At 39.6% G+C, this 25,170-nt stretch overlaps 1 protein-coding gene across 1 annotated transcript in view; it reads left to right on the plus strand.

Moving 5' to 3' along the window:
• Nucleotides 1–24,767, plus strand: part of ipo11 (importin 11) — a 97,274-nt gene extending 72,507 nt beyond the window's left edge. Inside the window, exons 28-30 of the mRNA XM_069523654.1 lie at nucleotides 1,342–1,437; nucleotides 3,358–3,442; nucleotides 22,184–24,767. Coding sequence (XP_069379755.1) covers nucleotides 1,342–1,437; nucleotides 3,358–3,442; nucleotides 22,184–22,348 — 346 coding nt within the window. The 3' untranslated portion in view covers nucleotides 22,349–24,767. The remainder of the gene's footprint in view (nucleotides 1–1,341; nucleotides 1,438–3,357; nucleotides 3,443–22,183) is intronic.
• Nucleotides 24,768–25,170: the final 403 nt, after the last annotated feature.

Genomic DNA, 25,170 nt, shown 5'->3' on the forward strand with positions numbered 1-25,170 from the left:
GATGAATTGAGCAGGCAGGATGAAGGATATGACGTGTACCTTATCTGGAAATCATGTTTTTGCTAACGGCACATTTAGTCCGGCATCAGCCCTTGATGTCAAAATCTCTCGGATGTCTTCAATGTTTTTTCCTGAGATATTTCTATTTGTTCTCTTCAGTCTTGCATCCGTCAGGGTTTGAAACGTCATCAACACACCCGCCCGATCACTGTGAATTTTCCGGACATGTGATCATTCACATAACATCGACATTTACGTTGCACATAATGTCCCTTCGGATAATTTCAGGAAAACATCCAGAGCACACTGTACGTCTGAAAGCAGCTTATTTCAGGCTTGATGAGTACATACTTGACCAGCTTAAATGAAAAACATTCTCACACATGGGAAATGTCTATATTTACAGGCTGCATGTGTCTGCATGCTCTGATCTTCCATTCCTTTTGCCAGAGTTCATGCTCAGTGAACTGCCCGGGGTCTATCTCACCATGTACCTGAACCGACAAGCTTTGATGCTTCGGTGCCTAAAACGCACACATCCTCACACTTTTTTCCCTGCCCACTTTTTATCCCTATTGTCATGGGAAACACCCACTTCTTTCTCAGTGCTTAAAGAATGACTCAAATAATTTATCAATGACTGCAGCTCATGTCAAAGCTCGGCTGGTGGGTGTTGTGAGCGGGCATACTTTAAAGATCTAAGGTTCAGGCAGCCAGAGGAGAATTATAGTATCAGAAAAAAACACCATAGTTGCTGTAAGGAAAAAAGATTCAACCCACAAGGTTTTGTTTAAAGACGATACACCTCAGTGATTTTCTAATATTTGCTTCGAGACAATAAAACTACCTTTACACCATCCCTCTGTCCTATATAATTGATTATTGCAATAGCGGCATTTTTTCCAAAATGATAAAAACAGAGAAATATTTCAGTGCACTGTTACCCACATTATTGTTTGTGGTTTTTTAACTCCCTCTTTGAGCTTCGTTGCAGTAAAATATTCTCACTAAGTCAACGGATAGAAAGTGGTTGTTAATTCCAAAAGCCAAAGGTGAAACGGTGATGCAGCAATGCACAATCTGGACATGGGTGCAGTGATGTCAGCTGATTGATGCCACGGATACTCTTTCCTCTGGGTGGCCTTATGTTTTTTTGACAGCTACTTCATCAGGATTAAACCTGCTCCGTTGCACTGTTGTCATGTTGCTCTCTATGACAGTTTGCTCTGTCGGACTTCGTCTCTTTCTCTTCCTCTCCCTGTCATTATCTCTCATTCACACAGCTGGTGAATTATATTCTCATTACTAACGAGTCTGCGTCGCCTGTGTGTGTTTTATCAGTGTGATCCAGGACAAGTTCTGTGGCATCATCAACATCTCCGTCGAGGCGCTGCATGATGTCATGACAGAAGATCCCGAAACAGGCACCTTTAAAGAGTAAGTATGCAGGAGGAGACAGCTAAAAGAAAATCAAATGCATAAATCCTGTTTTTCTCTTCAGATGGGAATGAAGTTTGTAATTTGACAAATCTCCCCCATGATATATGAAAGCAGTTGAAATATTTGGTTTGAAAGCTGGAATTTATCTAAAAAACAAAACTCAGTAGAAAGAAGCACTCACTTTTAAAAAATGACAGTGGAGGAGATTCTGAGTAGATGTGTGGCTCAGGACACTTTTCCTCAGATAAATAATGGTCTGTGAAATGGCCCAGAAAACACCGTCTCACTATGGAAGGAGACACTGACACAGCCGCACCTTCGACACTTACTCTGCCCCATCACTCTGCCCTCTCGCTCTCTGTCCCGGTAGCATCGAACCCATTTCTCAGAAGATGTTAACCTGCATGCAGACTCTCCTTTTCCCTGCTGTCAAAAACACTTAGCGCCCTGCCAAGACGTGCCAGTGTGAAATAAATGGCAAATTTGTGTGGAAAGGTTAGTGTTAGTGTTTCTTTATTTGCGGCCGATGTGTTAAATTGTTTTGGTTCCCTTCTGAGCTTCATACGGAGCCAAAACATGTCTGTGGATTTACTTTTTGTTAATGCAACAAACTGAGACAGGTAGCAGAGGGTAATGTAATCATCCTGCCTGTGTTCAAAAATTAAGCAATGTTTAAAATTAAAACTGACTTTTCTTTTATTCCTACATTGTTGTAAGTGGTTCTTGTTCGAGTATGGTGTTGAATAAGAGTGAAAGTTAAACAATATAACGATTGGAAATATTGACTTCCTTATTGACACCATGCTCATGACACTGTCACAATTATTAGTTTAAATCTGCACCATATGTTTTGGGCCCTTTGGGTTCTGATCATAAAATTGACCTTTTTAATTTGACCTTTTACGTTCACAGCCATAACTTTGTGGACGACTATTGCTTATTTATTGATCAAGCAGTTGGGGAGCATCATTATCAATTTCTGGCCACTTGATGAACATTTTAAACTCTTCCCACCCCTGAAAATACCTGGCTCTTGAGCTGCTGACTGCTCCATTATGCTTAGGGTAGTTGCTATGTATGTCTGTTGTCCAAATCGTTATATTTCTGTAAAACTAAACAGCAAAACATCTATTTTATGTGAAACATTTAAAAAACATGTCTGAGCATGTCAGAGATATTTCAATGCAGTTGATTAACGTCAGGTAAAGATCGTGATCTAGTTTAATAAAGGGGGGAAATTATGTGATTTCAGATACATTCAAACTTACCTGGTGTGACAGTTGTGTCCCCATCCATATCCTGGCAACTCTGCTGTCATTGATACATGATTGGGAAAAAAAGGTTTTGAACATTTGAAATTAATCCAGCCAGAGATAACATTTCCCAAGCAAACCGTTTTGCTGTTCCATTATAGCTGGATAGAAACTTAAATTCTAAGAAACAGGTTTGGATCAGGTAGTGATTTTTTTAACTGCTGTGCCAGAAAACACGAGTGCCGAGGGAATTAATCATAACAGCGGACTTGTCTGCAGGATGATTAAACCAGGAGCAAAAATTTGCTACATCGCTCTGTGAGATTTGTGTGAAAATGATTAATTGATGAAACTTCTGTTACAACACGTTAGAGCCAGGTATTGTGAAATTGAAGATCCCCCCTCTACTTCATCTCCACTCACAATAAGCATAAAGCAAGAAGGACAAAAGAAATTAATGACCACACACAGAGTCTGGACTGAGCACAAAGCTTTCTCTTGTAATTTTCTCTACATGCATTTTATCAACAGTCGGTGCTGTGCCAGAGGGTTCAGCCTTTTTTTCAATGCCTTCGTGTGTGCATGCTGAACTGTCCTGAAATGGTCTCCTACTCTGCCGGTTTATGTGCGCTTATTAATATTGAGTTGAATATTGTGTTTGCAGCTGCATGTTGATGAGTCATTTTGAGGAGCCCAAGCTAAGTGATGATGAGGAGCCACCAACCGAACAGGACAAGAGGAAGAAACTTGTGAGTCAGACACACACATATCTGTACGCACACAGTTCCATTTTATTTTCACAACGAACAAAAGATTTTCTTTTTCATCTTGTCCTGTTGTCGTCTTAGATTTTTTTTTTTTTTTTTTTAAGGATTAATAGAAAGTTTTCTTCTCATTTTACTGAGCTCTCTTTCTCCTTGTTGGTGACACATAGTCTTTGCCCCCATTGTGTTTCTCTTCATCCCACACTGGCTCTTAAAATACAAGATTTAAAAACAGAGGAAAATTATTGAGAGCCCAGAGAAAATGTACAAGCAAACACAAATGTGGTCACTTCATGCACTTCTCAGTCACGAAATAATTCAGACGTACTTCTTAGCTGCGGCGTTTCAGTTAGAGCGCCATGTAATCACATAAGCACAGCCGCTGGCATGTGTGTGTCATAGATGCATGCTGGGAGTCACTTTATGTAAGCATAGATATTGTTGAGCACCCATAAATGGCGTCTAGGTGGGGGATGCATAACATTCAACAGTATGCATGTATGTAGGTGCATGCATTCCTTTGCTGCTCTGTGTTGCACTTTAGAGACTCTGAAATTGTAAACACTCTTTAACATTGTAAAAAATGTTGTTTCATTATGATGTTGGGGTCTCTGGCTGAGTCGTCTCAGCCAAATGTGTGCCTCAGCAAAATTAACGAATTAGATTTCATAAAGAAATGCAGCTGTGTTTATTACCTAGTATGACTTTGTGTAACTGTGAGTGTGTGTGTTGTGTGTGTATGTTTGCTGGGCAGTATCCCACTGTACTTATCACCTCAGCCCAGACCCCGACTTCTTGCTCCAGGGAATAGAGAAGAGGAGACTTAAAGTCGCACCTCTCTCTGCTTCTCAATGTGTGGGTGTGTGTGTGTATTCTCGAGGTTGTGCATGAATCCACGTGCACGAGTGTATGTCGTGCCCACGTGAGACGGTTTTGGGTTTGAGGAGAAAGTTAATGAGGAAGGAGACCCGTGACATTTATTGACTCCAGTTTGAATTTCTTATGGTGGCTGTCCTTGGCAGGTGTGTGAATATTTGTGTAAAAGCGTTCGTGTGCATCAAATAATGTATGTTTATGCCAGTGTGAAAGAGCATGGAGACAATTTTCTTAAAAAACAGCTTCATGCATCAATGCCTCACTTTGATAATTTATTCAGACAGAGGACTGCCAATGCAGCGTATGGGATGAATACATTTAAAGCAACCTCATCCACTTTGCTAATTTTGTTTTAGTTGCACTTGGTGGCACTCAACTTTGTTTAGTCAGCTTTCATCAGGATCTGCCGTGTGTCCACCATCTGCAGGGTGAGCTGTAGGGGTCCGCTGCACTGCCAGTCAGGGAGCAGGTGAAGGCAGGAGGCCTCACTGCGAAAGCCGGAACTTGAGATACAAAAAGTCACATCTCTCTGTAGGTGACAGAGCTTGAGGTGATGAAGGAGGTGAAGCAATACTTAAGAAGTATAGCGCAGTTGGACTCACCTCTATACACGGCACTGGTCCTGAAACGCTACACGATAGAGACTGGGGTCTGTCCACCTCCTTCTCCAGGCAGGTGTGTGTAGACGGTCATGAGTCCTGCCACACTTAGCTTCTCTTTTTCTGCAGTGCAAGTGCATAACTAAGTACACTATAGAGTGCTCACTCACTTACAGGCCGTAATACACTAAATATTAAACTAACTTTGAGTGAGACATGTTGTACTCGATGTATTTGCCAGTATTAGCTTACTGCAGATATATCCATATATAGTTGTGGTATATCCATACTGGTGTGCCTGATCCAGATGCTGCTCCTGTGGTGACCTGTGGGAATGAACAACCCGTGATTTTCTGTATTTTCTAATTTTGTATATTTGTCATAAGGTCTTTAGTCTTGCCTTTTATGTGTGTGGATGAATTGTCTGTGCACTTTATTTTGCTCTTCCTGCTGCGTTGAATGGCCCCTTGGTGGACAAATAAAGTGTTGTTTGCATTTGATTGTCGGCCAAAAGGGATGAAGGTATTGCCATACTTTTAAAGGGTTGTTGAGGAATGCCAGTACATAGTTTTTAATCACCCTTATACTGAGGAGTTTGTTCTTTCACTGTTAAAAGTCCAGCTTAGTACTTGTCTTGGTTACATCTCTTAAACTAGAATGGCGGACAGGGAGCACATACCTCGGCCAAGGCTATTGTCCCATCTCGCAAGAATTCCTGAATCAAAATTTTATCTGTTCTTCCTTGAGTCATGCTCTACCCCTACTCTATGGAACTTGGTATATATATATATATATACAGCCATGAAAACATAACCTCCTCCTTGAAGGTAATAAAACAACACAATCAACACACAAAACCAAACTCCATGTAAACACAAGTTGTCCAAATGGTTCAATATCTTCCACGCCTTCACCACCCACTCGACATTCCTTCCTTCCCTCCCCTTTTTCCCCTTCATCTGTCCTTATCACACTCTGTCACATTCTACTTGTGAACCTTTGCTAATCAAGCAGTCTCATCACAGTCTCTCTGCCTGTAGGGGATATTTGTTTGACGTTGCTGTGTTGTCTCATTGAATTGTATTTTCCGCTTCCTTTGGGACACCTGCATTCCTGCATAAAAGATGAATATAGTGAATACATGGGAAAACGGAGAAATACTCACAATCACTGGTATTCACATCACTCATTCCAATGTTTTCCTCTCATACAGTGTTTTTATGTTGTATGTGTGGTTTCTGTTTGCCTTGTGTGTCCTGTTTGTAGGTCTGACCTTGTCTGACTCTCATGAGGCACTGTGATGGGTGATTTGCTTTTAAAAGGACAGAGACTCTACCACAGCTCACAACTCTACAGGAAGCATTGTTCTTTTTTCATAGACTCATGAATAGGATGGATGTTTCCAGGGTAAAGCTCTTAAAAGTTGCCAACACATCTTAATGCATGTTCATGTAATCCGTTGTCAGAAATTAAAAATAAACTGTGATGCTCTTTTGCTGAATCTGTAAGGAACAAAGTGGTTTTGCTATTCAGTGATATTAGAGATGAAAGGATATAAGTGGGAGAGATGGCAGCAACGGAGGCAGGCTGGATGTGAATCAGGTTCATCATGGTTCATGGTTGGTGTCTCGGCCCCTTAGGATAGTTGGATTTCTTTTGAATCTTTATTAAATAATTCTATACATGTTCTGTTCAACTATAATTGATTTACAAGTGCTTGTAATTTACTCAGAACTCAATTTCAAGGTTAATTCATCTATTGGGCAAGTTCAGCTCAAATTTAAGACAGAACAGTGTCACACTAGATATTATTTAATTTCGAAAATAATCAGCCTGGCAATAAAATTCGCTGTATATGTTGATAAATTACCAGTGAATCATGCTTGAAAGTTTTAAAGTGAAAGTGTGGGCTGCTCTGTACTTAATATTTTCTAAGATTTTATTAAACCCTAATGACAAAGAAATCTAATTTAGGCTTGAGATTCTACAGTTTAATCATAAACGTTATCATTAATAACTATGAATAAAAAGAAACCACATACAACCAAATGTATAGAACTTGAATACTAATATTTTAACATAAATGCACATTTTTCCTGAAATGTTTATTCTGTGATATAAAAGTTTTCATACCAGTGAACGCAGATACCGATCAGCCAACATGCTAGATTCAGATAGAGCACAGCCAATTTATCTATGAGAGAGAACTAGCGTTATAGCTCCTACCACTCAAGAGGAATCCATCTCTTTCATGTCTGACTTTGTCTCTGCAGTAGCATGTGAAGGGCTGCTAATGTTACCAGCAGCAGCAGCTTTGTATAAGAAGCACAAACACTGTCTTTGTTCAGCCAGTGTTTTGATTTACTTGGCTTGCATCTGATGAAATAGACCTTTGATTCTTGCCTATGTCGTCTTTTACATTTGTGAGAATGGACCAGTGAAGACGGCACTTTTTTTTTCTTGTTATTATTATGACATCATATTGACTACACCAATTGCTAATTGACTTGACATTTAAGGGACAGTTGTGGTTTATAATTGAGAATAACAGTGTTTTTGTATTTGTCAGCTCTACAGTTTGTTCTGCTTGGAGATATATTTCCACACTTTTAAAATAACTCCAGCAGGACCTGGTATGTCTCATTTATGCAGATGATACAACACTTGAGTTTCATTTGACAAATCTAGACAGCAGGAAATCTAAACGGTCCACCTTCAAGCATCTGCGTTCGGTTCATATTAAGATGTCCTGCTCAGCTCTGTGTTCTTCTCTTCATTGTCTCTCATTTCAGTCAGAGATTGCCTCATCATCTTTTGATTTGTCCCTCACTTTGATCTGAGTGTTCCAGGCAACTGGACTGGGTTAACTGACGCTGTGTTTGGGTCCCGGTACATAATGTATCATTAGATTCCTGTGCTTCATATACAAGGTCAGCATCATCAAACAAGAAGAGGGATCAAAGACGTTCTCCCCTCAGCACTAATGACATGCGCTCCGTCTGTTGTGCTGCATTAGCACACACCCACTTGAGCTATTCTTTTTTTCTTTTACTTCACACTAATGTACATGCACAGCACACATGTGGTATTGTGCTGCTTTTGTTGTGAGTATTTGCCTATTTCTGGTGAAAATGGAAAAAATAATAGACAATGGCGCCCTATTCAACGCAATCATGTAGGAAAAACTGGGATATAATGAGGGGGGGGGGGGTTGCTAAATCTTATTAAATAGCGATATCGACCAGATGTGATATTATGCATTGAAGTGTCATTCAAACTGCAAATCATTTATAATTTCCTCAGTTTCCTCTGTTTCCTATTTTCCTTTTCATGACCTCATGAGCTCTCACTCTATAGCGCCACATCTTGACAATCAGACGCATTACGTCAGTTGTTAAATTCTGTCACAGCTGTTCGGCAGCAGCCCACGTGCTCGCCCTCATTTTAAAAGTCCCACTTTGTGTTCTCTGTTTATTGTTAAATGTTGTTTCGATTTATTTGAACAGTGCACTCACTCAAGTCATTTATAGCATTTGTTCAGGATGTGTAACTGATGAGATTTTTGTTCCAGACTGTTACGCTAATGAGTTGGTTTTAGTGTGTGTGGGTTGTTTTTTTTCTGCAATTAGTTATGGTAATGGTGGGATATGATAGTATAATAAACATTAGGTTCACAGTTAGAATAGTTTAGTAGTATAGGTCATCATGGTAATTTTCAATTTAAAAAAAAGCACATATATACGTATTGTTTGAATATTATAAGAGGTCGCAGCCCCAACTTAAAAACTCCTTAGACAACTGTGTGTGTGTGTGTGTGTGTGTGTGTGTGTGTGTGTTTTGAAGAGACAGTCATTTAGATCATATTCATTTGTTGAAAGAAAGTTTGATACTTTTAAATGTAGGACAGTTAACATTTAGATCACGTTTACCATTACATTATTCTTTATTTTGCCAATTTTAATCAAAAATGGTAGTAAAATACATGATTGATGACAAATTGCCACTTTTGGCCCAAGGAATGAGAATCTGAATTGATCAAATCCAACCCCAGTGGGAAGTGTGGAGCATGACAAATATTTAGTCGACCACCTGCCTCTGTAATCCTCATTCAGTCAAGTTAAATTTCCAATTAGAGGACTTCCTCCAGTAAAACTTATACTGATGGAGTCTTTGAGAGGGCATCCTATTAAATGTCCATGTTTTAAAATTTGAGAAGAGACAGATAAGGAATTGTCCTGTGGCTGTTATTGCTGGAAAAAACATTTTTCCAAAGCTTAATTAGTCATGAAATTGAACTGAGTTTTCATTATTTGTATTGTGATTGGCAATCAAGCTTATTTAGTTACCTTAAACAGCAATGCCATTAAATATTGAATGCTTAACAAAGGAAATGATAGGAAAGTGTACTTATTAGATTATTACCCAGTAGCCACCATTGCTCAGAGTGGGAAAAAATGCTTTATGAGCTTTGATGAATTACCAATTATTCATGAAATAGTTTTTGTCATTCGACAGTTTATCATTATTCCATTTATAATGAACAATCAAACTGACTCCAGAGGTCCCCCGAAGGTATATATTTGTAGGAAATGAGTTTCAGTGTGTTATCACTTCACTGTGGGCCACACAAAGCGTCAGTAATGAAGACGTGCCATTCTTGCTTTATTATTGCTCCTAGTCTCAAGCAGACCATCATTGTCAGCATAATTTGGTTTTGTTGAATAACAGACCTTCCTGACAGTGTTATTTTGCACCACAAGATATAAAGATTCTCCTTTGTGCTGCCTCAGGCATACAGAGAGATCCAAATGAGTTTCCATCTCTGTCACTTCTCAGCTTTACAGCCATTTGTCCTGGAGACTGCTGGGAGTCGTAGGCTCTTACAGGATGGCAGGATTGCAAATATGCTGCAATTAACCACTTCTTGAATTCACAAAAAAATGGAGCACAGAGATAATTTCTTTTAGTGGGTTACTCAGAGCCACAGTATATTACACAGACCGACTTTGATGGCTCTACCCTGTGTATGAGTTATCAAGCTTATACCAGGACTGGCATTTTGTCACTGTATAAATGTCTCTGCTAAACTTAGGTTTCAATGCAAAAGGAATGGGGTTCATACACAGTGTAAGCATATGGATGTATCGTTTTATGAATTGAATCAGAGCAGATAAAAAAAAGAAGTTCTTTAGACCATCATTTAGAGAAAATTCAATTTAATGCCAAAGTTAAAGCGTAATAAATCAACCATATGCAAATTTGAAATCATCACCTCCTTTACTGGTGAGACACACCCCATGGATCAGGTACATCACCAAGACTGGCAGGTGGTTTCAGTTTTTATGTGAATTCAGATGAAATACAGCAGTATCTGCAGGGTCAAAAAGTTTAATGGAAAAACTTCATCAAATACACAATCTGTGGAAAGGCTCAAACTAAAAGTCGTGCCGTGCAACATTTCTGACATGCTAGAAATCCTGAGAGCTGTATCAATGATCCATCTGACAATCAAGGGTCATGACCCCTCTCCACAGCACTCTAAACAACAACCAATCTGGGAGAAATCGTGCCTGAAATCATAATTTTCTCAAAGCTGAAATCAGGTACAGTTTCTTCCCAGAATAAGAATGGGAAATATTTGAACCTCTATCACTGGTATTGGTTTACAACCTCACATTATTCCTGCATAGCTCATCTTCCAGCAAAGCAGAAATCAGCAAGAATAAATGTCAACATCTGAGCTGGTGTGAAGGACTTTTAATGACCCTGCGTTAACTGAGTGTTCCTGAACATCTATCATTAGTGTTACCGTGCTGATTAATCTTTTCCATGGCAGCGTCTCATTAAGACTGTAGCCTGCTGTTATAAAAGGCAGCCAGATATTAAAATGAAGAGCGTGCTCCACAGGGAAGGCTCGATTCATTTTGTCCACTTACGTCTCTGCCAGTTTTTGTGTTTATGTTGCAGCTGTGCAGATCCGATGATGATGCAGCCAAAAGTGTGTGTTGTGTTTTCACCTGTCAGCTCTTTGGATTCATTGGGAGTTAATTAGTCTGATTCAAGTGATGATAAAAATCGATCTTTGGCCTGACAGTTCAGATTTTAAATTGATACTAATGCATCTTAATTACCAGTGAGCAGCATTTTTCATTCTGCATGTGGCTCATTACAACCAATCACTGTGATTTTGATTGTTTGCTGGGAGAGCGAGGAAATCTCATCACTATGATTCACACTGCTGCCCACTTTCCCTCACCCTCAACCCTGTTCATTCAAATTATCGGCCCGTCAGACACGTGACAAAATGATATTGGTATTTGCTCTGGAGGGTTGGATTGATTGATTAATCAAATAAACCATTAACCATGATTGGCTGAGAGGAAATGTTAATCCACATTACACCAACCATTGGGATATTGTTGGCACTTCAACAGAACTGGCTTGTGAGGGATTCCAAATAGTCTTGATGCTCAATGTAAAATGCTCCTGCCTTTATAGGTAAAAATTAACTGACCGTAATTAATAATATATTTAATATTACATGAATATGTTTTAATAATGAGCTGACCATGTAAGCCTGGCACCTGCACAACAGATGTGAAACAGAAATTCCACAGAGAGTGAGGTGACCATCAGAACAAGGACATCATATAAAACTCAAACATGTCTCATCCAGCACTAAAGATGCCCCCGCTCTTCAAGTCTGAATATTTAATCAATAACCAATCTTTTCAATTAATATATCGGTGACAAATAATATAAGACAGAAGGAAGTAAGTGTTATTGAATACTAATCTTATTTCTTGTCATGAAGTAATGATTGTTATCTCAACCCTGTTGATCAGCTGAATAGTGTGAATGACTTGTATTATGTCATGCATCTGTGCTTTTCTGTGTGAATCTGACCAAGACAGTGCCAATAAAGGCTTGAAAATCAGCATGAAAACAAATAATGTGAATTGTGTTTAAAGCAAGAATGAAAATGGTAAATCAATCTGCATTTGTCTGTAGATTAGTATGAGCGATTGTTATAATTTGGGTTGTTCACAGCTGCTTTACACCATAGGAACATTTTCTCCTTCAGTTCATTAAACGCCTGCAGCCATCTGAAGGCAGCAGGACACGTTGATAAATCTGTTGATAAATTTTCACCCACTGGTTTGACAAGAGCTGCATCAGAGCACAGTGTCGTTAAGCCCGGCCGTCCGCTGTGTTTACTTTCATTAAATCACGTGCTACTGACACGAGGCTGCTGCAAAATCAGTCCGGTGGGATTGACATTTCATGTTTTATTCTTAAAACCCATTACGGAGCAAATTCTGTTGTGTCATATTTTATGTAACGATGCAAGTGTTAGAGTAGAAATAAAACTGCAATACTAATATTCATCAACATTTTGAATTGGTGAAGTAAGGAGTACAATATATCAACATAAGGATTTTCTTGTTGAGCTGTTGTGGTCGTGCATCACTCTGATGTTGGAAATTGAGGAGACCAGTGATGTGGATTTATTTCATCACACCTGCCGTTATATTATATTTACCATACCATTTTTCCACTCTGCTGCACCTACATGAACCAAAATAGCAGGTGCACACTGAGAGGCCCACGCAGCCCGTGTACACAAGTTGCAACGCTTTGCTCTTGCCCTGTTGAAATAAATAAATAACACAGACATTAGATTTAGTCCATGTCAAGGTTGCCGTATTTTTGTAAAGCTCAAAATACTAACTTGTGAATTCTGTTCCAGGTTTGTTGTAGCAGTGTCTCACAAATTATGTTATTATACTCACAATACATTTTCAGTTTAAGCTTATCTAACATTTTCTAACTGCTGAAGTCATTGACTGTAGTCTCCCACTCAGGAGTCTCATTTTACAAATTGGTCTTTCAGTGCTTGCCAAGATGGCAAAGTAGATTTCACACAGGATGTCACATTTCACTGTTTGACCCAGCTTGGAGCTCAAAGCCTCCGTTCCAAGAGTCACAGCCAAATCCAGTAGAGCACTGAGGAGGTTTGCTTCACAAGTAAAAGAGAAAGGTTCTGTGTAATATGTTAAAACATAATAAATTGCTTCTTAAACACACATTCTTCAAATCTAACCACATACCCGAGTTACCAAAGCAAAAGTTAACTTTTGCTCAACGTTAAGATAAGTATAAAGAAACGGTCTGCTGTCTATACTCTGTTCATTTCGTTCCTGGAATCTTACTGACACTGCCGTAACTGCAAAGCTGGAAATCCTGGTTGAGGCAGTGTAGCCAATAGTTCAAACAAGACGACCACACGACACAAGTGAGAACTTTCAACAATAGCGAAACTTTTTGAGGAGAGACTTTGCGAGTTGGTACTTTTGCCTCTTTCTTAGGTATTTGTAATGCTGTGTAATTTGTGAAGCACTTTGATTGGATATGTGCCATACAAATAAAGTATAAAATCTTATTATTATATTACAATATCACAACCTTCCTTACTGTCACTTTCTTTGTTGCCAAAAAGGCTTGACTCTGTGCTGCCCTGTGGGGGATGTAATGTGAAGGATGCGTGGAGGTATGTGCAGTGACAGTTGCACCATTTGAATCGGACATATTTCTTTTCTACCTAAAGGCAACATGAACGAGTCTTAATGCAGCAGCTCAGCTGAGCAATTGCTGCTAATCTAGTTGGTAGTAGACTAAACTAGTCAGTAACTGAACCTGTGACTGCTGTTTAGTTGGCACTGATCAAATTAAAAACCACTTCAACAGTCAAACAACAACCATTGACTTTGTATCAAAATGCAGCTTTATTTTTATCTAGTGAGGAGTAGTAGCCTCCCTCACTTCCACCCATGTGTTTGGTAGTATATATATGCAGCATTATGACAAACTACCACAGGGCTCTAACATTTACGCCCTCATGTATAATACTAATTATAGTATTACACTGTGCCGCCTCATTAGGTGAGGAAATTGCTGCAATTAACTTCTAATGTTCTAATCCTCCCTCTAAGTCAAGAGACCATGACCCAATGAAATCTCAGAACAGGGGAGAAAGGTGTGTGTGTGTGTGTGTGTGTGTGTGTGTGTGTGTGTGTGTGTGTGTGTGTGTGTGTGTGTGTGTGTGTGTGTGTGTCTGTGTGTGTGTGTGTGTCTGTGCGTGTTTGTGCGTGTTTGTGTGTTGGGAGAGTTTGCTTCCTGTTCTTGACCTTGTTTCTCACACTCTTGCACCATCCTCTCCATGAAATTACACCATTTTAAATGTAATGTTGCTGTCTGTTTGTTGCACGGTTGATCAGTCCTTGTCCCTGAATATGAAGATTGAAGACTGTATATGACCTCATGTCTTCAGCTCACTGTGTTCGGTCTATCTTCTTTCTTTCTGGTCAGGACCTACTTGTTATTCAGGTCATGTCCACAGTCATGTCAACAAGTCAAAAATTATTTTGTTCATACAATGAAATACTTCACGTTCACTTTAGCATTTTCAGTGTTTTTGCTGTTGACAATGAAGGAGGATGACATTTCCTTCATACGCTGTAAAAACAGTTGATCAATCACAACAGAGACGACCAGATGGCCAATCAGAGTAGACTGGCTTGAGTCAGCAGGGGGGCCGAAACGAGTCAGGAGTTAAACCTGCATAACTCGCTGCAGGCAGTGGTGAGGTTTTCTGAGCATGTAAACGTTTTCAAGTAATAACCTAAATTAACATTATGAACTTCAGTATGAGCAGAATATGTCGGCCAGACGTTATATATCTACGAATATAGACCTGATAATAAACCAGAGTTTGCATTTACCTCTGTAAAGGAGGTGTTATGTTTTACAACTGCATCTGTGCTCAGGAGATTTTTGTGCGTTGTCTTCTTAACATTAAAAATCTAACGTGAGAATAAGTACTCACATAGGGCTGTATGAAATGCTTAACAGATAAGCTATAAGCACAAGTATAACCTTCAGTACGTGCAGTGCATTTGCGGACAATGGGCGATAGCTGATATATGCAGGAGTTGCAGATGGAGAAACCTGAGGTAACAGGATTAATGTCAGATTCGGATACTCATGCTCAATCTCACCAGGCCAGAGCAGCTCTGCCAACATATACACATACACACATACACACAGACTTTCACGCTCATTCATAAAGTCCAACTAGTCTCACGGATGCTTCCATAAATTCATACACACATATAGTCCTTATTTTTTGATGTTTATAATCTCAGTTACGCCCCTAAATTTCTCCTCCACCTCAAATGTTTGATGTTTAAGTTGTTATGGCTGTGGACGACATTTAAAGAATAAGCCAAAATCCCTTAAATAGAGCAAAACCAATAAGTGTCCTGTCGGTGTTTACCTCAGCCTGTCACTAGCACTCACCTCCAATCCCAATCGTTCCTACTTAATCGTTACTCAGTGGAAGAAGAAATTTGGGGGCTGTGATTAGCCCTGAAATTGGGTCTGCTTCTGAGATGGGGTATACGGTACAGAGTCATCAATGGCATTGCCCATATTTCTGGTAAGAAAGGAACATATAACACAGTGCAGCAGTGAGGCTCAGTTATGGTTTGGTCTGTGGCACAGAACAGGCTGTGTAGAGCTTTTGCAACACCTCCCCTCACCCTACGTTTGATCACTATTGACCTTATATTGAGTAGAATTACTCTGAGTTTGATGTTTACATCAGTTGCTAATATTCTTTTCATTTTCCTGTTTACATGTTACATATTCTGATAATGATTCACTCCAACATCATTTGTTGAACCTTTTTGAAAATATCCCTGATATCTGTTTGCTTCCATCGAAGAAATTCATTCATCCTCTCTTACAAAACGTAGCATAACTAGAATTTCTCACTCACCCCAAAATGTTGTGTTATTTGTTGACACAGCGTTTTTAAATGTTGCCGCCTCACATCAATTGTTAGCATTATAACACTGGTCATAGAGAAATATTTACTTCAGGACGATCTTAGTTTTGTCAACACAGTTAAAATACGTTTCCTCTGTGGCATCTTGCATGACTGACCTATTGCTGTAGGGCACACAGCATGATGATCATTATTCATCATCGTTGACCTAATCAACAATTTTTCCCCTCTGCACATCTCACCTATACTTCTCTATTGTCTTTGCTGCTTTTCACCCTTTTCATCCGCTTGCTAGGAAACTGCCAAAACCCTTCCACTTTCCTCACATCTCATCCGTCTCTGTCTTTTCATCCTGCCTCTCATTTATCTTCTGCTCTCTCTGAGGCATGAAGACCCTTGCTCCTCTATCTTTGAGTCGCAGCAGGGAGCATGTCACTTTCCCTCTAGCCTTTCCTCCCATCATCACTCCATTTCTCTTTCCTTTCCCCTTTTCCTTTTCTTATCTGCCTGGTATAGTCTGTTGCAGATTCGCTGTGCCACCTATCTTAATGCAGATTGCTTGTGTAATCTCCCTTGTTTTCACCCTTTTTTCTGCCTATACACTTATAGCGGTAACCATGTGTTGCTTTTTAAAAACGAATTTACTTTCATAAAGTAAGTGAAAAGTGAGTCTGCAGATTATGATTAATCAACATCTTCCTGACACTCTGTCATCTCTGTTGCACCTGCAAGTGTAGGATAGATTACACCCCTATTGATTTGGTGCATAGAGTCTGATGACTTCATGTAATTACCTTCGTGGAGACGGTTCTTCTCTGTGTGTCGTGAGGATCAATTCAGACACGAGACGATGATTCGCAGTTGACACACTTTGATTCAACGGTGGGTCAGTGTTGTCTTTCATCGACACATGTAAAGAAATGCACTAAACAAATGAGCGTGACCAAGAAAAGAAAGTAAATGTTAAAAACGAAATCTTAACAACAGCAGTTGTGCAGTTTGGAACCGCTTAAAATTTTTAGAGATTTAGTCATAAAATACTTATGAATGGCCGGCCATTAAATTCTAAATCACGTGAAATAGAAATGAACAGCGCTACAATCCCAGCAGGCCCGGGTGGTGTATCATCTTTTTTAAGTATGTCGATATATATATATATATATATATCCAAGTGAAATGTAGGATGAGAAAAATCTAGTTTATATCGATATAGTTTGATGTTGCGTTATATAACCCCTTTTTTTTGTTGTAAAACTGTGCCAGTGTTTAGATCTCACCTCTCTCACACACACACACACACACACACACACACACACACACACCGCCCCCACTCTCCTGCTGCGTCCGTACTCTAACTGGGCTCCACTCACAAGTTCTCCTGCAACATAAAGGGAGATGCAGTGAAGCGCCGGTCCACACCGCAGATGAAGACCTGGTTTGTAAAAAAAAGAAAAGCAGTGGTGCATTATTTACAGATGCTTCACATTTAATGTTTCCTTGTTTGTTTTTTTTGCACAGTGTTTTGTTTGACAGAAGTAGAAAACCTGTTTGTGGCCTTTAGAGAGACAGAGGTGTGTTTTTATTAAATATGACCTGTTTATTTTATCAAATATTTTAGTCAAGTTTCCAAGTTGTGTCGACATTAAACAGGGATGGAGGTATCTGCTGCAGTTGTAGGTGTGAAAACCTCTTGTGCCTTAATCATACAACATGTATCCTAGAGTGTTAAATTATAAGCTCCACCAAACATGCTACAGGAAAAGACCTGTAGAAAATCCCAGCCTGACACAGTATCTGGTTTGTGTGCAATTACACTGGGGAACTGCAGTGGTTACCATGGTTTCCAGGTATGACAGCAGCTAGTCATAGGTCACATTGTCATTCAGTTAGGCTATCGACAAGTCCTCCATTTACCGCAGATATTCTCAGCGATAATTGGTTTATATCATGAGACCGTGCTGGACTTCCATCATTTTGTTGTTGTCCTCAAATCTCTATAAACAGATCCTGTGTGCTAATACATCGTCAGACAATAGCCGATGGCTCCAAGATTGGTTTCTTCAAATGTTGTGGCTGATTATCTCGCGGGACACTTCCACAATCATCAATCAATGTGTCACATCAGAAATTTGCCCCTAGAGCATGTGCGTCAGATTTGGTGAATTGTGTCCTCTGGGGTTGAGGTACATGTCATTTTGATTCAGAGGAATGAAAGTTACTGACAGTTTGAATGAGTTGTCACTGATTGGGTCTATTTAACTGCCCAGTCACAGTTGAACCTGTAGCAGTAAAGTTAATAAGAAAATCTTCTGCTGTAAATGATCTATGATCCATTTAGACAATGGTAATTAATAATTTGAACAATAGAAAAAAGCACCAGCTGATTATGAAAGTATATTTTGACTTTGTAAACGTTCCTTTAAGATTGTTACGTAAATCTAAGGTACAAGTTTTTCCAACATGTTTCACTGATGCATTTTTAAACAGTGCTTAGATTTATTGTCCCAAACATCAGTTGGATCGACGTGATCCTCTGAGTCATATTTGACCACTTGACAGCTGCTTTCAAGTCGAGTCAGCGATGCTGAAGGTGACTGGCTCCCGAGGCCCGTAGCTGACGTGTTATAAATTAGCTGATGAAATTAACATCTGCCTGCAGTGTAATCCACTAAACCCAATTCTGGCAGCATCTGACTACTCAATACAGTGCTTGGTCTACACTCCAGTACGTCATACAGACCCACAGCTAATTACATCACACACACAATGTACACTTGCTGTATTTGTGTGTTTGGAGTTAGACTTGAGGAACTGGATATGAGGATAAGAGCTGGAACACAGTGTAGGGTGTTGCGTCATTAACTCCACTTCACAGTTGCAAGTGTGGAGATGCAAGTGCTCGACCAATCCTGAGTCGGCCTCTCCCGTTGTTTGTGTTTGTATGTAGCAGTTTGATTTATTTACATAGCCACAAATAAAGTCAAGTATTGGAAACACTGAGAAGTGTAGAAATATTTTCCCTCTTTATTAAGTTGTTTCAAGCCAGAGGAGGTGGTCCTTCAATGTGGCGCAGGATGCATTTGTGTTCACGCGGCTAGAAGAACGTGACCACATGCATCAAAAGATAGAAACTTTATTTGAAAAGGTCTGTATGTGTGCGTCTGTATGTGTGCGTCTGTATGTGTGCGTCTGTGTTTGTGCGTCTGTGTGTGTGTGTCTGTGTGTCAGGCTGATTTCGAGCAGCACTGATGTTTTTACAGTAAGGACACAGGACTCCTCACTTTGTTTGCTTTGGAGAAGGGCAGCAGCAGTCTGGGGATTACATTAGAGACCAGGGCTTTCACAGACCCTGTCATTTCATCCGTCTCTCTCTTCCTTTCTCTCTCTGCCTCCTCTCATGTTGCCCACTCCTCTCTTTCCTCCTCCACTCTCTCCCGAACAATGAGCTTCAGCTGTGTTTGCCGCGCGCCCCCCCCCCCCCCCCCCCCCCCCTTCTCTCTCCGTCCCACGTCATCCTCTCTGCGTCACTCACATTCTTTATGGTGTTCTCCTCTCACGCCTTCATCCTGGCTGATCCACATGACATCTTTCCATCTTTCCAAGTTTTCCTTTACGGTACCTCTCTGTTTCCTAGTAGTCCTCACCTCTTCTTGCCTCGTGCCTCTGTTTGTTCTCCTCTTCTTCTCATCACAGTCTCCTGCTTTCCCTCAGGGATGACAGTGGATCATGCTTATTGTTCTTACTGGTAGCTTCACTATCTGTTTTCATTTGCCCAGATATTCAACTCAGCAGGTGTCCCCAGAAAATCACTCTTTATCTTTTCTAGATAAAACATTTTGCTTCTAAGCTTGTTTCTCCTCACCACACTCTTCCCTAACACTTAATATATCTGTATCTTCATCTGCTGATTGTCAACCTTGTGTTATTCTTACTTTACACTTTATTCTTTATTACTTTATTCTTACTTTTTCACACTGTTGTATTCTTTTGTTTTAATTGTCTGTTTTTCTGGCTTCATGTAGAAGGTCAATTTGTAAATATTATATTCAATACTCACTTATAATATGTAAATGTGTGTGTGTGTGTGTGTGTGTGTGTGTGTGTACGTACTGTAATATATTCAAGATTCAAGACTCTTGCACAACAATTAGAGGAGTCGCTGGAAATACATTTTATTGTGTCACATATATGTACAATAAATCCATAGATATATACACACACGTGTTGTACACATGTGTGTGTTAAATATAATATATCTACAGCATTCTCCATCAGTGCATATGATATTATAACAATGTACTTTAAATGCATTGTTGCAGAGACACTGCACACTTCTAATTGCCTATGAACAAAGACCTTGATATTTGGCACACACAAGGCAACGGAGGACCAGTCCGACGACAACTTACACACACGCAGACGCACACACACACACACACTTTCTCTTCTCTCTCTCTCACGGTCACCAGCAGGTCTTTGTGTTGAAGGTAATTATGAAGGTTAGATGACAGCTTTTCCATTAAGCCCCTCTCCAACAGCTACTCTTCACTTGTTTGATTGCATTGTAATGACAAAGAACTGTTTAGCATGACAAGTACTCGTTGGAGTGATTGGCAGTCATTACAATCTTCTGCTTCTCAAAGGACCAAAGTTGTTTTTCTCTTCCTCTTTTTTTTTTACTGGTGGTGTGTGAGGCTCTTCCGGAACTGTTCAACTAACTCATGCCAAAATGTCAAGTTTTTGTGTGTTTGGTCACTGGGGGAGTTTGTGTTTGTGTAGTTCAGAATGCTGAGCTGCCTTCTAAAGGTTTTAGGATGTGGGAGTCAAAACTCACAATAATTCATCTCTGGGGAAATCAAAGTAAACCTAAGTGAAAAGGCAAAAAACAAGCTGCAGGGTGCTGCTCACAAACACACAGTGACACTAGTCATTGTGCGTGATGCTTTTAAAACAACAAGGGCGTTTGGAATGGTTTAAAATGTTGATTCACTTTTTATAGGAAAATAAACATTTTTGAAATGGGGTTTGCAGTAAAAACACAGAAACTTGTCATCCAACCTTTTCCTCCTTTTTCACTCAGTTGTCACGGTGTATTTTTTCCAGTGTTGTCTTCAGTGTAAGGTGAATGGCAGCAGCTGAATCTAAACGCTGAATCTAAACACTGAATCATTGCCTCTAACTCAGGTTTTGTCAAACTGGAAAATCAAGCAGATCTGAGTCGCTTTTTGTTTCCCTCTTTATCTGAAGCGGCGCTAAAACAGCATGAGGGTTGTGTTGAATATACGTTTGAACTACATTGGTGCCACTGTTAGAATGAAGCATAATAAATACGCTTATTGCCATTACGGTTAAAACACGTCTTTATTGTTGCTCAGGTAGAGTTCTGTCTTTATCTTTTATCATTGGGTCCGATCATATACTTTGTATGTGGGGCTCAGCTTTATCTGTGAACCATGAGGATTGGAAATGTATAGTTTTCTCCAGATGAAATGTAGAATTTGAATTATGATTTGCATTTTTAGGCTTTGCGCATAAACAAGTAATGAAGAAATCGCATAGAGTTTAAAAGGTGCTTCGGTATCAACACAATGACCAAAGATGGTTTTTAAATCAGTTCAGGTTGAGTTACATTTTCACAATCTTCAAATGAAAGTGTTTAATTTACCATTAAAATAAAATGCACAAGGAATGACTTAAAACCACACGAATCTAATCAGCCAGCTCTTGTCACTTCTGGTTTCATGGGTTTGACCCCATGTTCAGACTGTTTTCCTGAGACAGGTCAGCTCAATCACTACGATGCAGCTATAATGGGTGGTTTGATAAATGACTGACAGAAAAGCTCCATTTGTGCGCAACAACAGTCTCTGAACATTTTTTCACACCTCATAATCCAATCAAGAATGTCTGTCGTGTGCGAGGTCACCCTCGTGTCAGTTTACACTCCAGTATCTTAGATCTAAAGGACGACAGTCAGTGCAGAGCTGAGCAGGATGATTAGATTCAGTTGAACAGAATCTCTCTTTGAACAAACTCCGCCTGATAGACGTTCAGAGTTATAGGTGTGAAAGACCGAGAGCATCTACTTCAGCAAAACACGATTTCTATTTGTACTAAAAGTGTAAGAATTGAGAGAAGCAAAGAGAAGTATCCAGACAGTGAAGAGATAGAGAGAACACATCAACCTGGATATCCCCCCAAAAAAAGCTTTACTTTATTTCATTCGGAATTCAGTATGTGATACCAGTTAGGATAAGAAATGTCAGTTTGGTTGAATGCTGTACTTCTAACAGTGCATGACCGAATATGAGCCGCTGGTTTTCTGTCAGTAAACGTGATACCTGAGGTCACATCCTGTCGGTCTTCACACTGTCACTCACTATTTTCTCTGTCCCGCTGCAGCTCGCCCTGGAGGACCCGGTGCACAGCGTCTCTCTGCAGCAGTTTGTCTATGAGAAGCTGAAGGCGCAGCAGGCCCTGATAGGGGACCAGGGCTTCGGGGTCCTGATGGAGACCGTGGACACGGAGCTCGTCCGGCAGCTCCAGGAGTTCCTGCAAGGCCTGTGAATGAACCCGTCACTACCTTATGTAAACATCTTTGCCTAATGCTACCCTCTCACCCCCCAGTTTTTTAAATGTACTGGAAAAAGGCTAACAATCTGCCCGATGTGTGGACTCCTATAATCCAAACCTTCCCAGCCTCTACCCATGCTATGCCTTATCTATATTCAGACCTAGCCTTGTCCACTGTCCTCTGCCCACACACGTTGTCCCTTTTCTTTGTGGATTCCTTTACATCCTTTTTTTTTTTTAGAAGGGGTTTGTGTGAGTGCTTAAAAGCGTCAAAGCACCCCCACATTTTTTTAATCGCCCACATAAAAACATCACCACACTAGAGCTTCCACTCATTTCTTGTAGTTTCTTCTCTTTCCGTGGTTTTAATGTGGAGCGGTTAGAAAATCAGAGGGATAGTATAAGAGTTGGGGGGGAGGGGGTTGAGGAGTATATAGCAAAAATCTTCTGCAGGTGCCAGAGAAGGGGCCTCGAACTATTTTCTATGGAGAAAACAGATGGAAGCAGATATGAGGACAAAATGAACCCGAAGGACCTAAAGCAGTGTTTACAGAATCTATTCTTTAAAAAAAAGAAATGTAATTTTGTATGTATGTAAAGTATGGATGATATTCTGCATGATGGTATTTTACATTTTAGTTTGTTTTTACGTTTGTGTTAATTTCTCTTCCAATTTTTTTTAAATAATTGTTTTGTCATCACCAGACATGAAGTTGAAGTAACTACTGAGAGAGTTCAGAGGTGTTTTTTCTTTTCTTGTTGAGATGGAATGTGTCTCGACTGTAAAATGGGTGATTTTAAAATGGTTGATTTGTAAGAGTGCTGAACCCCATTTATATGTATATATACATACTGCTGCTAATTGATGGTGTCGGAGCACTTTAATAACCAAAAAAAAAAAAACAGTTTCATATTTTTTCATAGTTCCACAAATGGTATATCTTCACACATCATCGCACATATTAAACAGTCGGAGGAGGCCTTGGAGCAGTGCGGCAGGATTGTGCAAATTAGGTTGAATTTACATTAAGACTCTCAGCTTGAGTTGTTACCGTTTATCCTGCCTCCTTGTGCTAAGCCATGTTCAAAAAACTGACTGCAAACATTACATGCAATTAGCTTGTCTTCACTGTTTTCATTTGGATTCCAGTGGCTGTGAGGAACTCGCATTGTGAGCCACTGTGAGTTTCTTCTAAGGCAAAACACATCACTCTTAGTGAAAGTTGTGTGTAGCTTTCCCGCTTCTCCGCCTTTTTTCTGATTTTTGATGACATTATAGTGTTAGAGACGAAGCGTTGATATTTTTGAGTTCACAGAAAAACACATCGTCTGCATAGGTTTTCACAGAACAATCGATTATTGGATCGATGGAAAATTGTATTATGAAGTAAGGAGTTACTGGACATTAGCATTAAATGGGTGGATTTCTACAAGTGGCCTGTGGATCTGTGTCATGCAGAATATAAAGAAATATTTAGTTTGTTGTAATTTGAAACTCTTAAAGAAATTAGAGGGGCACTCAGACACTCAATGTAATGTTGTTATTTAGGTCATCCCACACCTTTCCACAACATTTCATGGAAATAATGTCTATAGGTTTTGCATAATTCTGCTGACTAACAAACGCTAATTAGAACGTAACATATTTTTGGCAGACGCAAGTAAAATGGCGCTAGTTTCCCCAAAGATCAGTAGATTTCTGGGTCTGCAGAAAATTGCACACAATCATAATTGTCAGTCCCCTCAACATGAAAGATTTTTTTCATCCAGATTTATGAATTATTCTGTAAAAAAGTAAAGAAAATGTCTGTACTCACAATGTGGATCCACCCATTCTTTTAGGTCTGCTTGAAAATGTAATGGGTTCTTCCTCGGGTCTTGCTTCATCCTTCCACAAAATGTCTCAGAAATTGGTTGTGTAGTTTTTGTGTTATCCTGCTAACAAACTAACCAATGCAGAAGAAAACATAACCTTGGCGAGGGTAGAAATGTACTGAGTCCAAAGACAAAAAAAAAAGATCCTTAATGATCGATTCTTCTGGAACTTCTGTGGTCATGTGTTTTCATTAGGTTGTTCATCCTCCCTGTGAAGGAGATAATCCTGACACTAGCTCGTTTGACACTGTGATAGAGTTGAGTAGCAGTCAGAATTACAGCCTTATGCTTTCAGCCTTACCTGTCATTGACACTCAAAAGGTGTTTCTTACTATTCTCCTTATTTCTTAACTAGATTAACAGTAGAGGATTTCTGTACTTTGTATTTTCTGTTAATTGTGACGTTTTGGACACAACACAAAGTAGAGGGATGTGGGGTTTTTTTTTTGGTTTTTAAGTTTGGTTATGTTTTGATTGGAAAATAATCCTTGTTGCTTTTTTCCAAAGCCTTCAATAAAATGCAGTAAACAGGCAAAAATATTTGTCTGTGTATTTTTGAGCACATGAAAATTAAAAGTATCTCGAAGTACTCTTATATTTCCTAAGATCAATCAAAAGAGGATTAACTATACAGAAATGTCCAACTTCTGAGAAGAAATTATCGAAATTAGAATAAATTAAATGTTTTACTTAAATTTCCACTTTTGTAAATAAAATGTTGAACTTTTTATCAATCTTATTTTTTGAGGTGTGCCTGTATATGCTGTTGTTTTCTACATAGTTGATCCACATGCTGTGATGGGAGTGTGACCGCAGAAGAAGAGGACAGTGTGTGTTTATGTTACAGGGAGATAAGCACCAGTAAGTAATTGCTATCATTTGAAAAACGACATGGGAGCAGCCACAGAAAGAGGGAGATTAATTGACTCTGACTGAGGAAA

Source organism: Paralichthys olivaceus, chromosome 4, assembly GCF_024713975.1.
Source record: "Paralichthys olivaceus isolate ysfri-2021 chromosome 4, ASM2471397v2, whole genome shotgun sequence".
NCBI lineage: Eukaryota > Metazoa > Chordata > Actinopteri > Pleuronectiformes > Paralichthyidae > Paralichthys > Paralichthys olivaceus.